Consider the following 13,576-nt stretch of genomic DNA (forward strand, 5'->3'; position numbering starts at 1 on the left):
CCGGAAGCCGAGCTCACAAAACCGAGGAGGCGGGGAACTCCGCCGGCTTTCGTCTCCCGTTCTCCCGTCTCCTGCGTCAGGCTTGAGCTCCCGCCGATCGTCCGCCGTCGCACGCCGCTTGCCGCCATGGCCCTCAGCGATGCCGACGTGCAGAAGCAGGTGAGCGTCAAGCTGGGCTCCAGGAGGCAGGCGGGCGCATCCCCGGCCTGCGGGAGCCCCGCGGCGGCCTCACCGGCCAGGCCTCCCCGGTTCCTGGGGCCCGGTTTCAGCTGCCGGGCGTCGGCGGTGGGCGTGCCGCGGGGCTGTTCGGGTCGGGGCTGGCCCAGGGGTCGCGGCGCTGGCTCGGCGCCTCGTCGTTCGCGGGGTGGGCGGGCGTTGAGCGTCCAGGCCCGGTCTTCGGGGAAGGGTCATCAGGCCACGGTTTTTAGGGAAGTCGGCCCCTTCTCTCTGAAGTTTGTAGGAAAACCCTGACTAACGCTCACTCACCGTCTTGTGAGTCTTGTTATGTGAGGAATTCGGTGTTTCTTCCTTGGAAATTTTCATCTGCTCGGAAACGTCTTTGTTTTATTTGTTACCTAATCAGCGCTCAGAAGGGCGGAGTGTCTCCCTTTAAGTGCATCTTCGGCTGATCACAGAAGGCGGCAAGAACAGCGTCTGTGAGGAAGGTTAAGGCGTCTTCCCCAGGTGCTTACGGAGCCGTGCAGGCGTGAGCATCAGCCGGTGCGGCGTCTGAGCGTCGCTGTGGAAAAGGACGCGGTGCCCTCCACACAGCCTAGTAGTGGTCACGCCCCGGCCCCGGCCCTCCTCCCCCGATTAGGATAGAGCGAGAGCTAAGGGTTCCCCAGGAAAAATACCTTATAAAGGTAAAACCGTGGTGAAAACCAAAGGCATCTTTTGTTTCTGTAAAACGGTAAGAGTGGAGAAATGCATGGCCTGTACCCCTACACGCTCCGCGGGGTCTCCATCAGGGCGACGCCTGTGCTCCCCGTAATTCTCAGCAGTGACTGGGGCTGAGCACCAAGCGCAGACCAGACACGTAGAAACCCTGGGTGTCCAGATTCCTTCCCCCACTGTATTCAAGTATTTGTCCGTGTTGCTTTTCCTGTCTGAGGAGTATGGTCATTTATTTCAGCAAATCTGCAAAGGAATTTGATTGCAAAAGGGTAAAACCGAGTAGATTTAGCAGGAAGAAGAAAAGTGTAATTTAACGGCAGATTTTTCTGTCTTAGGGGTGGGGTTAAATGTCCTGAAGCAGGTGACTTTCTCTTGTCGGAACTCCCAGAGGCATGGTGTATTCCTGTTGACTGTAAACGGGCTTCTCTGATGGGGGTTAAAATGAGTGTTTTGCTCTAGGCTGTGCTGATCTAGTCAGATCTAGTCGCAGAGGATCCAGCAGGAGTGATAAAGGCAGATAATGCAGGTTTGAATCAGGGTTTACCTCCAGAGGCCAGTGTCTTTTAGCATTTATAAACTATATTTATTTATTACTGTATTTATTTCCTATTAAAGAGTTTGTGTGTTTTTTGGGATGTGGACCATTTTCAAAGTCTATATTGGATTTGTTACAACATTGCAACATTACCTGAGAAGGGAAACACACTTCAGTAAATGATTGTTGAATGAATCAGAAAAGATATATTTTCTTGTCATTCAAAAATAAAAGAACCTTTTCCTTCTTCTAGATTAAGCACATGATGGCTTTTATTGAACAAGAAGCCAATGAGAAAGCAGAAGAAATTGATGCAAAGGTGAGATTCCACTGTCTAGGTTAAAGAAGTTACCAGAGTTTGACACGGTCTTCCTTTCCTAATTAGTACTGAATAACATTGCTTAACAGAGCAATTTTGAGTTGCACAGTATGTCTATGCGTTATGTAAAATTTTTCTTTTCTCTAGATATAATCAAAATAGGCCAGAATGTACCATCTAATACTTTTCATTGTTCTTTTAATTTATTCTGCAGTAGTACAAATAATGGCTATATTTCCCTGTGCTGTACGCTATATCCTTGTTGCATGTTTAATAATTTTGATGACCATCTGAGTGCTGCAGTTGCTTGTATAACTAGTTTCCTTATTTCTCTCTGGGACAAATAATAGAGCTTATGTTTCAGCTGCTAAATGCATTTTTATTTTAAAGTAGTCTTATCTCATATGACACCATCATCTGTACTTATTTCCTGTGATAGGTGTGGTAAAAGCTGTTCGGCATTTATTTTAGAACATGAAGGTTCCAGTAGCTGTGCAAAGCACTGGACATCTGAATGTGTAACTGACTTCCAAAGTCATAATTTCTTACTGCCTGAAAATCATAGACAGTTGACACACTGAGATAGCCTTTGTAAAAAGTGACTACTCAATAATTAACACTAAAAAAACTAATAACTCAAATTTATATAGTTCATCATTTTAAAAGGACTATTAGATTTTGAACGACAAGGATAGAATATTATTTTTATTTTTTTATTTTATAAGGGAAGATACTTAGATTACTTGACCAAATTTTTTAGATAGTAACTCAGATCTTCTAACTCCAAATTCTGTATCTTTTTCATATACAGAATCTTCTGATTGTATACTTTGTAAATTTGTTTGTAGGTACTATTATCCTTGATTAAATTTTTACTCTTTGGCTTCATTTACGATAAAAATCACTGATCTTTCCTTTTGAATAAAAGGAATGAGGAGTAATCTTTGAAGGTGAGTCATAACACTTTTTAGTTTTAGATACAGAATAAAGTGAATTTAAGCAAATACCCTGGTCACCAGCAGCTTAAAATAAAGTTGTCAAATCTGTATAATGAAATAATAATAATGTTTTGGTAGGCAGAAGAAGAGTTCAACATTGAGAAAGGTCGTCTTGTGCAAACCCAAAGACTGAAGATTATGGAGTATTATGAGAAGAAAGAAAAGCAGATTGAGCAGCAGAAGAAAATGTGAGCTTTGAAAATCACTGGGCCAAGAGGGTCCAGCAGGTGCACTGGGGTCAGGAGATACCGGTTCTGGTTTTACCTGGACCACTCACTGCTTATCTAACCTCGGTCACATTGCTTAACTTCTCTTTCCTCACTTGGGAACATGGAAGCCTTACTGGATTACTGAAAGATACAGTTGAAATAACTGATAAAGTCTTGCCACTTGGTAAGCACTCAAGAAATATTTCGTAATATTTGAGAATAGGTGGGTATAAACCACTGCATGTATTTCAGGGAGTTCTATTTGGGTCCATACAGAGAAAGGTATTTGTGTATCTGGAGAAGCTTGTACATTTTTTTCTCTGCAGCTCTAGTGATGATACTTTTCCATGCCTATTGCAGTCAGATGTCCAATTTGATGAATCAAGCAAGGCTCAAAGTCCTCAGAGCGAGAGATGACCTTATCACAGTGAGTAATTAGTCCCTTTAGTTATAGTATTATAAAATGTTTATTTGTCTATTATTGAGAATTCACTAGTTCATATTGGATTAAAGACTTGATTAATGATTTTTAGAGAGGAAACCTTTGGTTAACAGATCGCTACACTAGATATTGTAATAAATAAAGAAATGAAAAAGATATGTGTCCCATTTTCAAGGACTCACTGCTGTGACAACATATAGACTCTTCTGGGTCACATGACTCATGATGGAGGACCGTAGAATGTCTGAGGGTGATGGGGACTTGAGGCTGGAAAGCCTGAATGGAGTAACATAGGGGCCCTGAGTGCGTGTGAGGAACTTTTGAGTGCTTTCAGTATAAGGGTGTTGAAGTTTTCATTTTATTTTATGAAGAATATCATATATAGGATTCATGATGTAAGTTCATAAGTATGTAGACTAAATTTAACAGGGAAGAGGTTAGACACGGAACCATCTGAAAAGTATTGTCATCCAAAGGACAGGGCAGAAACATACACTTAGGTCAGCCAGCCTGAAGGAATTTGAATTGATTCAGAAACCAAGAAATTCCCTGTTGGTCCAGTGGTTAGGTCTCCAGACTTCCACTGCAGGGGGCATGGGTTCAATCTCCTATCGGATCTAAGAACCTGCAAAACACATTGCATGACCAAAAAAGGAAAATTCAGAAACCAATCACGGATGCCTCTATATGCACTGTTACTCATAGTGTTGTCACGGAGGCCCTAGACTTCTAAACAAATGGAGAGAAAAGTTAGATAAATATTGGGAAGGAAGAAATTTATGTTTTTGATGCTACGATTATATACTAAAAAAATAACAACACCCGAAAAACACTAAGAACTAGTGATTACTTCAAGATGGTGACCAGCTACAAAGAGAATATACAGAAATTGATAGGTTTTCCACATGCCAGCAGTAACTAATTAGGAATAAATGTTAATGAATAGGCCCAATGTGGAAAAGCTGTAAAACTGGAAATATAAAACTTGACTAAGAAGACATACCATCTTAGATGACTAAAGAAACACAAATATCTTAAGATGCTGGTCTTGTCACATGACTAGTGTGATGGCAACAAGGCCTGAGAGGGTTGTCAGTGGTGATGCATTTTATAGGAGGACACTGGACATTGGCTGTGGATTGATCTTCTGCCGCCTCTTTTAAGGCTGATACAAAATCCTGAATTTCAGGCCTGGCTGCCTGGAAGAGTGGTGGTTCTATTAATGAAATAGGAAGTCAGGAGAGCAGACTCTTAAGAACAACAATCAGATCACTTTGGACCTGCTTTGAGGGGTCAGGAACCTTCCAGATGGAAATGTCTGCCAGGGTGTCTCAAGTATGAGTTCACACTATAACATAACAGCAGAAACTAGCAGAATCCTATAACATATAGCAGAAACTAACAAAACATTGTAAGCACAATTATACTCCAGTAAAGGAAAAAGTAACTCCCTTAATGCTTAATAGACCCCAGAGTAGCCAGGGGCTTCACTGGTGGCTCAGACTGTAATAAAAGAATCCACCTGCAATGTGGGAGACCTGGATTCGATCCCTAGGTTGGGAAGATCCCCTGGAGGAGGGCATGGCAACCTCCTCCAGTATTCTTGCCTGGAGAATCCCCATGGACACAGGAGCCTGGCGGGCTACAGTCCATGGAGTCGCAAAGAGTCGGACACGACTAAGCACAGCACAAACACAGCAGCACACACTAGCCAGAGTTTATCTACTTCTAAAACTCTTACACCCAGATGTCTTTCTGCTTTCAGTACCAACTTGATCTTTCAGTTTTCACTCACCTGTTTTTATTTCCTGATGAGCTAGGTTCCCTTGAGGGAGGCAGCTGTGTGGGCTGCAGGGATTTGTGTTGCTCAGTCCTGTAGGAGTCGAGACAAAAGACTGTATCTGCACTACAGCCTTTTGAGAGTGACCATGAAGAATTAAGTCAGTCATAGCTTGGAATTGGAGAGAGCAGCATGAACCAAAACCAGGAATTGACAACACGAACAGGAAATGGAATTGTCTGGAAGAGCAGGGAATATAGGAGCTGAGGCTGGAGAGACACCAGGGTTTGGTTAGACTTGAATGCGTACTCAAGAGTGTGGAACGTATCCTTTGACCTTTTCCCTTAACTTTTATTAGGCATGGAGATCTCATGGAGGGCCTTGTTAAAATGCAAACTCCAGGCCCCATTTTCCAGAGATGTTGCTGTTCTCATCAGGCATAAACAGCCCAGAGTAATCTTGTTGCAGGGCGTCTAAGGAGCATGCTGAGAAGTAGGATTAGGTTTGTGTTGGAGAAAGAGAACTGGTGATGTAGGGAGAGAAAATGAGGTTATGGCTTAACTTTGATCTGAAGGTCAAGAAGCAGAGAGGCCTAGACCAGATGGCAGCAGTGGTCATTAAGAGAAGGCCAGGGCCTTGTCCACAGATTCTTAAAGACTGCTGTCTGTAGGACCTGGTGACTGAGGAGTCAAAAAAGACTTAAGGTTTTCTTACCAGGTTAGGCGCCTGGTTAGGCAACGGTAAATACAGGAGGAATAGCAGGTGGACAATGTGATGAATCTTGGCATTTGAATGGCTTCAGAAGACCAGGTGAGCTTGGGAGAGAGGTTGGGGCTGGCATATAGACCGCTCACAAGCCCAGTCTGTGTGTGTGGATGAGCTCATCACCATTGTGGATGTAGAATTCCAGTGTCAGGCAACAACCTGAGAAACCTCGAGCTTAACAGACAGGAAAATAAGACATTGCTAAGGACACATGGGGAAGGCAGTCATGTGGGAGGAGAATAAGGAGAAGCCCAGGGACAGAACTCTTTTATTTTTTTCTTGTTTTGTTGAACTGTTAGCATTTTGATAGATAGCAAATGCAGTTATTCTGTAACATGCAATACAACATGAGCTTTTGTTTTGCTAATTAGGAGAATTTTGTGAAAATAAATGTTTCTCTAATTAAATTGTTCTAAAGTACTTGTTTCCTCAGGCCTTTGAAGCCTAACATTGTGCCATTGGGTACTCTTCGGTTTAGCAGTAACAAACCTCAACTATGAGATGATGGGGATAGGGCAACATGTCCATATTGCAGTGCATTTTGCTCTTTTAAAACATTTATTTTTCCAGCTTTGCTAGTAGAATCAAACTGTGAAAGGCAGGGAATTTGTCAAACAGTTGGCTAGAAAAGCATGGGGACAACAGATGGAAGGACATGGTAGCAAACAGGCGAGCTCTGCTGCCCACAGTGCATCGTCCTTTGGTTATTCTTCCCTACTCTTGACCTTGTCCCCCTGCCTGCCCTGATGCTTCCCAGTGTAAGAGCCCAAACTTTGGAATCCCTGAGGTATGAGTTTCTATTTCACCACTGTCTGCTGTTTGGTGGGTACATTTTTTAACCTCTTTGAACCCTTCATTTCTAATAGAATGGGGAAAGCATACGCCTGAAGGTTCGTGTAGGAAAAGTGACTGTATAGTGCCTCATGCAGAGTAGGTAACTGAGTTTTCTCCTGTCACTTCCTAAGCCTCACACCTTGTAAGGTACTGTTACTGTTGTTGGGAGATAAAGAACACAAGTAACTTTTGAAAATTCCTATTTGTTGGTCCCTGAAGTAGAGCTTTCTGGTGCTGACTGACGGCCAGCTGACTGTTCACACCTGGAAGGACCAAGGAAACATGGTTCTGTTGTCGTCATCATAATCAGGTTTTAGTTTCTTGCTTTCTAGGAGCATAGTCCTAAATTTTCAGGAACCTAGAGGCAGGTTCAGGTGGACAGCTCTCAAAAATAAATTACTGATCTGTAGACTGAGAGGTAAAGGCAGTAACTTACACCTCTCTCCATGAGGCGTCAAGCTACAGCCAGAAGTTGAGTTTAGAATCAGAGTATCAGTGGAGTATTGATGGCTAGTAACATTACCAGCCTGAATGCTCTAGATAGGGGATAATACAATTTATTTCAGTTAGGTTTTAGCTTTCTTGGCTGGAGTTCAGTTTTTTCCAACTTCCTGTGCCCTTGATTGTAGATGTGGGCGGTATTAAGACTCATTTACCCATTTCCAGATTTTTCATAGTGGGTTATTTTTATAAACGGCTGCTCTGCTCTTTAGAGGTTTACTTGATTCTCACAGTGGAAGGCTGTCTCCAAACTCCCCTGCCCACCCTTACCTGCTTGACCAGTGTGGATGGTCAGTTCTAGCATAAAGAAACTTGAGGGAGCTCTTGGTGAGGAGGGGCTGAGGTTTCAGCCAGATGTCGTATAACAGAAATGCTGTAAATCTTTGTGCCATAAGCTTCCTAGATTCTGAAGGCTTAATGTGCTTGGCAGTGGTTCCTGGAAAGTGGTGGGGTCAAGGGTGACTCACTCAGAACCACTTCCTTCTCTCCACCCTCACTTCCCAAAATCTGATTGGTCTATAGGTGAGCGTGTACCTTCCCTCTCCTCTTTTAATCCCCCACAATCATTCTAGAGATTGTGTTCAGTAGAGTAGATGAGTGGAAAGCTTCCTGGGATGGAATGTTCCTGACAGTGTTGGGTGGACAGCAGTGAAACTGAGGGGTATTTCTCTACCTGGCTCCACTTTTAGCAGGTAAACCTATACATGCTTACCACTTTGAGAGTAATTTTCAGTGTGTTCTTTACAACCATGTGAGATTTCTGTTTCTGTTAAAGAAGCAAGTGTTCGTTACAGATTAGAAAATACAAACTTAACATAAAATTGAAATCATTGATAGTCCAGCCTTCTTACAGGTAAACATTGATGACACTTTGTCCTCTGTTTAGAGACTTTTTTTTCTAAATAAAAATTAGAACCATCTTAAATGACTGTCTTAATGTTGAAACTTGCTTTTCCAGTCTGTATCATGTATTTCTGTGTCAGTCAGTAGGGCTCTTCTGTTAGAGCGTGAGCTCCCTGAGAGCTGAGGTAGTGCTTCTTTTGTGTATCTGTGTCCTTAGCACAGCATCTGCTTTACTGTACACTGTTTGTGGAGTGAAAACACAGCCATAAAGTGAAAACTGATTGGACACAAGCTGGGGCCAGCCCCATGTCGGTTCTTGGATAACTTTTGTTTTCCACCCTTTGTAGGACCTACTAAATGAAGCAAAACAGAGACTCAGCAAAGTGGTAAAAGATGCAACCAGGTACCAAGTGCTGCTGGACGGACTAGTCCTCCAGGTAAGTCTGTAGGTCAGAGGTACCACAGATGGCGCGCACCTGCAGGACTGACACAGTGTGAGAGAAGCCAGCTGTGCCCCTCCTGTGTCATTTGTGAACACACAACTCCTGCGTCTTCTCATCTTGGCTCTTTGCCTTGTCTAGGAGGAGATGCTTAGAAGGATGGTGGTGTCTCGCAGGTTGAATAAGACTGATATCTTTTTACTGGTTCTCTGTAACCCCCAATGATAAACCTTCCTAATTTTACTTCACCACTGAAATGCTTGTTTTAGGTATTGAGGTTTAGACCATGGGCTGTATAAATTTTATTTCCTGCTCAGCTGTTTAAATAACAGTATTTGTCCTCAACCTAGTTGTATTTTGTTCCCATCACTAGAGCATTGGGTATATTTACCTGGTTTGTGACACCAGAGTCTTGCCATGTTATTGTGCTGTGTAGGCCCTCTTTGGGGAAACTTAGGACTTTTCCCCCCACCGCTGAGATAATCACAAAGACATTCTGTTCGCTGTTGCTTTATAGTTTTTGCTGTTGCATCTGTTTGTGCTTTAATAGGGTTTGTACCAGTTGCTGGAGCCCCGGATGATTGTTCGCTGCAGGAAACAGGATTTCCCTCTGGTGAAGGTAAAGTTTGAAAAAATCCTTTTTCTTTTTAAAGATCAACGTGTTGGGTATGAAATGACAGCTCACCCATGGAGATTGGAAGAGTTTTAACTTGTTGGAGATGCTGACTTCAGTGTACCCAAGCCTCTGGTTTACTGTCTCAAAGAAATCACGCTGCTAGCTGTGTTAGTACCCTCCTCCCTTCCTGAAGATCTTGTAATACCATAATCTGAAAATTCAGTTCAGAGCTGTACCTACCGGATTGGAGCCGAGGATAGGCAAGACCACTTAGAACTGGCATGCTCCCAGAGCAGCAGGGCTTATTGCTAACTTAATACTGTCCTACACCTGGAGGAGGAAAGTGGGTACCAGCAAAGTGACAACACAGCATCACTCCCAGAGGCCAGTGTTGAGGAGCTTCTTTGTATCCTGTCTTGAGGGAGGAGACCTTGGCCCCAGGGAGGATCAAGGCCATGGCAAGCACACGGTGGCAACAGGAGGATCCTTAGGTTGTAGAACCCTCCCAGCTCTGATTATGTGCCAGCTATTCAGTTTAGGTCGTTCTTCCCTGTAGCTTGTGGTCAGGCAAGGTTGAGAGAGCTTAGTCCCTTAGTGACTACATTTTTAACACACGATATGTTTGTGGTTGCCCCAAGTCACTGTCTCCTAGGAAAGCAAACTGCCAGGTGGGGAACAGTGTTCATTCTTATCTCCACTGTGAACTAATGAGCTGTGCCAGGGACCCAGAGCCCGGCTTGGGCCACCTAGATGTGGGGCAGTGCACCTTGGTGGGCGTCACTGTGAAGCTGCTGGGGCTGGGTGCCGCCAGAGTGGCATTTGCTCTCCGTGGTGGTACTGTGTGAGATCTGAGGAGTAGGAAGAGTTCAGTGTATGTGTACATCTGTTCAACTGGTAATAGAATCAGAAAGACTAAAGTTCCTTCATGATGTTATTCGTGTCTTGCTGGAACCTACACCTGGTGCTACCTTTGGTTAGGTTAGAACCTCTTCCATCTATCCTGTACCCCTTCCCCCAGCTCCCTCCTTTTTAAAATGTGGTAAAAAGTGCATGAAATTTACCATTGTTAGCAGTTTTAAGCATACAGTTCTGTGCTTTAAGTACGTTTGCTCTTCTACAACTGTCCTTCTCCACCATCCTTCTCCAGAACTTTCCCTCTTCCAAACTGAACAGCATCTCCATGAGCCCCTGGCAGCCACATCCTGCTCCTGTCTGTATCACACGGCTACTCTAGTGCCTGTGTAAGAGGAATCATACAAAGCCTGTCCTTTGGCGATGGGCTTACTTGACTTGCCATATTGTCTTCAAGGTTTACTGATGGTGTAGCCAGAGTTGGAAATTCCTTTTTTAAGGCTGAATATATGGACCACATTTTATTTACTCATTTGTGTTTATAGACACCTGGGTGGTTTCTACCATTTGACTGTTCATAATGCTGCTGTGAACGTGGGTGTAACACACATATGGTCTCTTTTATTTCCTTTGGATGGATAACCAGAGGTAGACTGGCTGGATCCCGTGCTAATTCTGTGTTTAATTCTTTGAGGAACTGTAGTACCATTTTCCACAGCAACTGCACCATTTCACATTACCACCAGCAATACATGTGTTCTTTTACTTGGAAAAATAGGTAGGAATATCTTTGCTTGTATAGATGGTTGGTTTTGAGGATAACTGTTCTGTGTATGTGGTCAAGTGCTCATTCGTGTCTGACTTTTTATGACTCCATGGACTGTTGCCCATCAGGCTCCTCTGTTCATGAAATTATCCTGGCATGAATACTGGAATGGGTTGCTGTTTACTCCTCCAGGGGATCTTCCCAACCCAGGGATTGAACCCACATCTCCTGTGGTTCCTGCATAGTTTTTGATGAAACCTCTGTGTTTTTTTTTTTCCAGGCTGCAGTGCAAAAAGCAATCCCTGTGTACAAAGTAGCAACCAAAAGAGACGTTGATGTCCAGATTGATCAGGAGGCCTACCTGCCCGAGGAAATGTAAGAAGTGTTTCTGCTTTTAACATGCAAGTGGCTCTGGTTGCATGAATAGCCATATACTGGATCTTCCTCTGGGCTCAGTGTGCTGGAGGGCGATGTGACCCCACTCATTTGTGCCTCCTGTCAGCACCTATTGGTCTCCCACTGTGAACCAGCTTTTTAATGGTTCATCCTGCCAAGAAGTAGAACAGATTTTGTACCCAGAACTTGAAGCTCGGTCCACATGTGACTAGATGCTGAGAAAGGGGATGGCTCCCTCTGGCCAGGAAAGTAGCCATGTCTGGCTGGTGGACTCCATGGTGTGGACTGAGCTTCTGCTGATGCTGGGTGCAGTGGGGTTGGCCACAGGGGCTCCTGGACAGGGAGGCCAGGGCATTGTTCTCTTGTAGCTTTCCAGCTCTTGGCAGCTGCAGTGAGGTAACGTCTATGCAGAGCTGACCCAGGGCTCAGGATCCAAAGCCACTCTGCTGATGGGTAATTAGTGGTGGGCGGAGAGCAGTTTGAGGTCTGGTAAATAGCAGGTTCCAGTCAGAGCCACTATTCCCGGTGCTTTGAGTCTGGACACTTAGAAAAGTCAGACAGTACATACCCTGGATGTCACAGCATCTACTCCAGAATTAAACAGACACTTCACCTCTGAGGGGTTTGCTGACTGCTGACTGGAACCTGGATCAGATGAGGACTAGGGCTGTTGATTGGCAAATGGAGACAAAATTCCCCTTTTTCTTCTGTTAGGGAGGGGCAAGTTGTTGGAATTAACAAAGGGAAATTGGCACATAGTCACTTGGGATGAGTTACAGTTTCAAGTTGACTATGTATGTTTATTGGCAAGGTAACTGCACCATGTGTCTGTTTTCCTTAGATCTATACACATGGTTCTTTCCTGTGTTCTTTGTAGAGCCGGCGGTGTTGAGATCTATAACGGGGACCGCAAGATCAAGGTGTCTAACACACTCGAAAGTCGGCTGGACCTCATAGCTCAGCAGGTGAGTGTGGGGACACTCCTCAGTCGGTTGGCCTGTGGTTACTTTGAGGTGGTGCGGAGAACGTGTCGTTGGTTGGTATTTGAGATTTGTTGCTCTTTGTATGTTTTTGGACATTTTCTTAAAAGGAATGGAGGTTTTGGCATTCAGTGTCATTTGCTGAGATGATACCATGTACATGAGGGTGGGCTTGGGGTTAGAACAAGGGCTTTGTCTGTCTAGGATCTCACTATATGTGAGATTTATCAGGAGGTGCTTAAGAGATGCTTAACTACGGATGCTTAACAAAGGCCCTAGAATCCCACACCTCTGCAGGAGTGACAGGAAACAAGTCGCTGCTTCTTAGAGGAATTGCCACAGGGCACCAGGCTCTTTAAAATGTTGCCGCGTTTGCAGAAAGCAGTCAGGAAAGTTGTGTGTGGGGCCTTTTCCAGGGGTGTGGTCTGCTTAACCACCAGGCACATGTGGCTAAATTTGTAAAAGAAGGTACACTGAAAATTCCATTTCCAAGGTGGCATTGACCACATGCGGATGGCAGCCACTGTTCTGAGCGTGGGCCTTTGGGGCTTTCCAGTTGCTTCTGTGGATGCCGAGGCACATACCTGCCTTAGCAGTTTTCTACTCCGCACAGGGTGGGTGCTCTGTCTGTTGAGAGCGCATCACTTCTTCTGCCCACGTCAGAACACGATGGAAGCCCCGGATGGTGGTGACTTCTGTCACTTCTCTTTTTCCCCACTGAGCAGTGGCCTGAACCCCACAGATGTGACTGTAACATCACTCTCGGCCTCTGCTGGGATGTCCTTGCCCTGTGACTTCTAGTTCAGCCTATTGGCTGTGGCTGAGGCTCAGGTGGGTCCTTGCCAGGCTGCACTGCCTCACAGAAGCTCTCCACTCTTCACAGATGATGCCTGAAGTGCGGGGAGCCTTGTTTGGTGCAAATACCAACAGGAAGTTTTTGGACTAAACCAGCAAGAGGTGCGTGACGTGGATGCTCCCGACATTGGAAGAAACGAGATGGCCTGATAGCTTCCTCTTTGCTGTCCTCTGCCCTTATTTCTCAGTGGATGCTCTTCTGTAGCTAACGTTCTCCGACTGATGGTAATGATGGGAGTCTCAGTTAGTACAATAGGAAACCTTCCTCTAGTTTGTCTCAAAGTAGCACAACTTCCTACCATTCTGTAGCTCGCAGTTGCAGGGCCAGGTGTGGGTGCATGCATGTGCCACACCTCCTGCTATCCTGGGCTCCACCATCCAGCCTACAGGCGGTGGGGTGGTAGATTCAGTCCTCCAGTGCATGTGGGCCTCATCCCTTCCAGCAGCAGCAGCAGCTTCTCACCTATGTGTTTGGACCTGGAAGTAGTCTGTAAATGTGATTTTAAGGTCTATTCCATGAATCTGCTCTATTTATTAAAACACAACATGGA

The 13,576-nt window shown here is 44.7% G+C and overlaps 1 protein-coding gene across 1 annotated transcript; it reads left to right on the forward strand.

Moving 5' to 3' along the window:
* Positions 1 to 13,576, forward strand: ATP6V1E1 (ATPase H+ transporting V1 subunit E1). Its single transcript, XM_061124616.1, has 9 exons — positions 1 to 159; positions 1,683 to 1,748; positions 2,825 to 2,934; positions 3,316 to 3,382; positions 8,468 to 8,557; positions 9,111 to 9,179; positions 11,075 to 11,169; positions 12,068 to 12,155; positions 13,054 to 13,576. Exons 1-9 carry the CDS (start codon positions 127 to 129, stop codon positions 13,114 to 13,116), a joined length of 681 nt encoding a protein of 226 aa, XP_060980599.1. The 5' UTR covers positions 1 to 126; the 3' UTR covers positions 13,117 to 13,576.

Source organism: Dama dama, chromosome 22 (genome assembly GCF_033118175.1).
Source record: "Dama dama isolate Ldn47 chromosome 22, ASM3311817v1, whole genome shotgun sequence".
Lineage (NCBI taxonomy): Eukaryota > Metazoa > Chordata > Mammalia > Artiodactyla > Cervidae > Dama > Dama dama.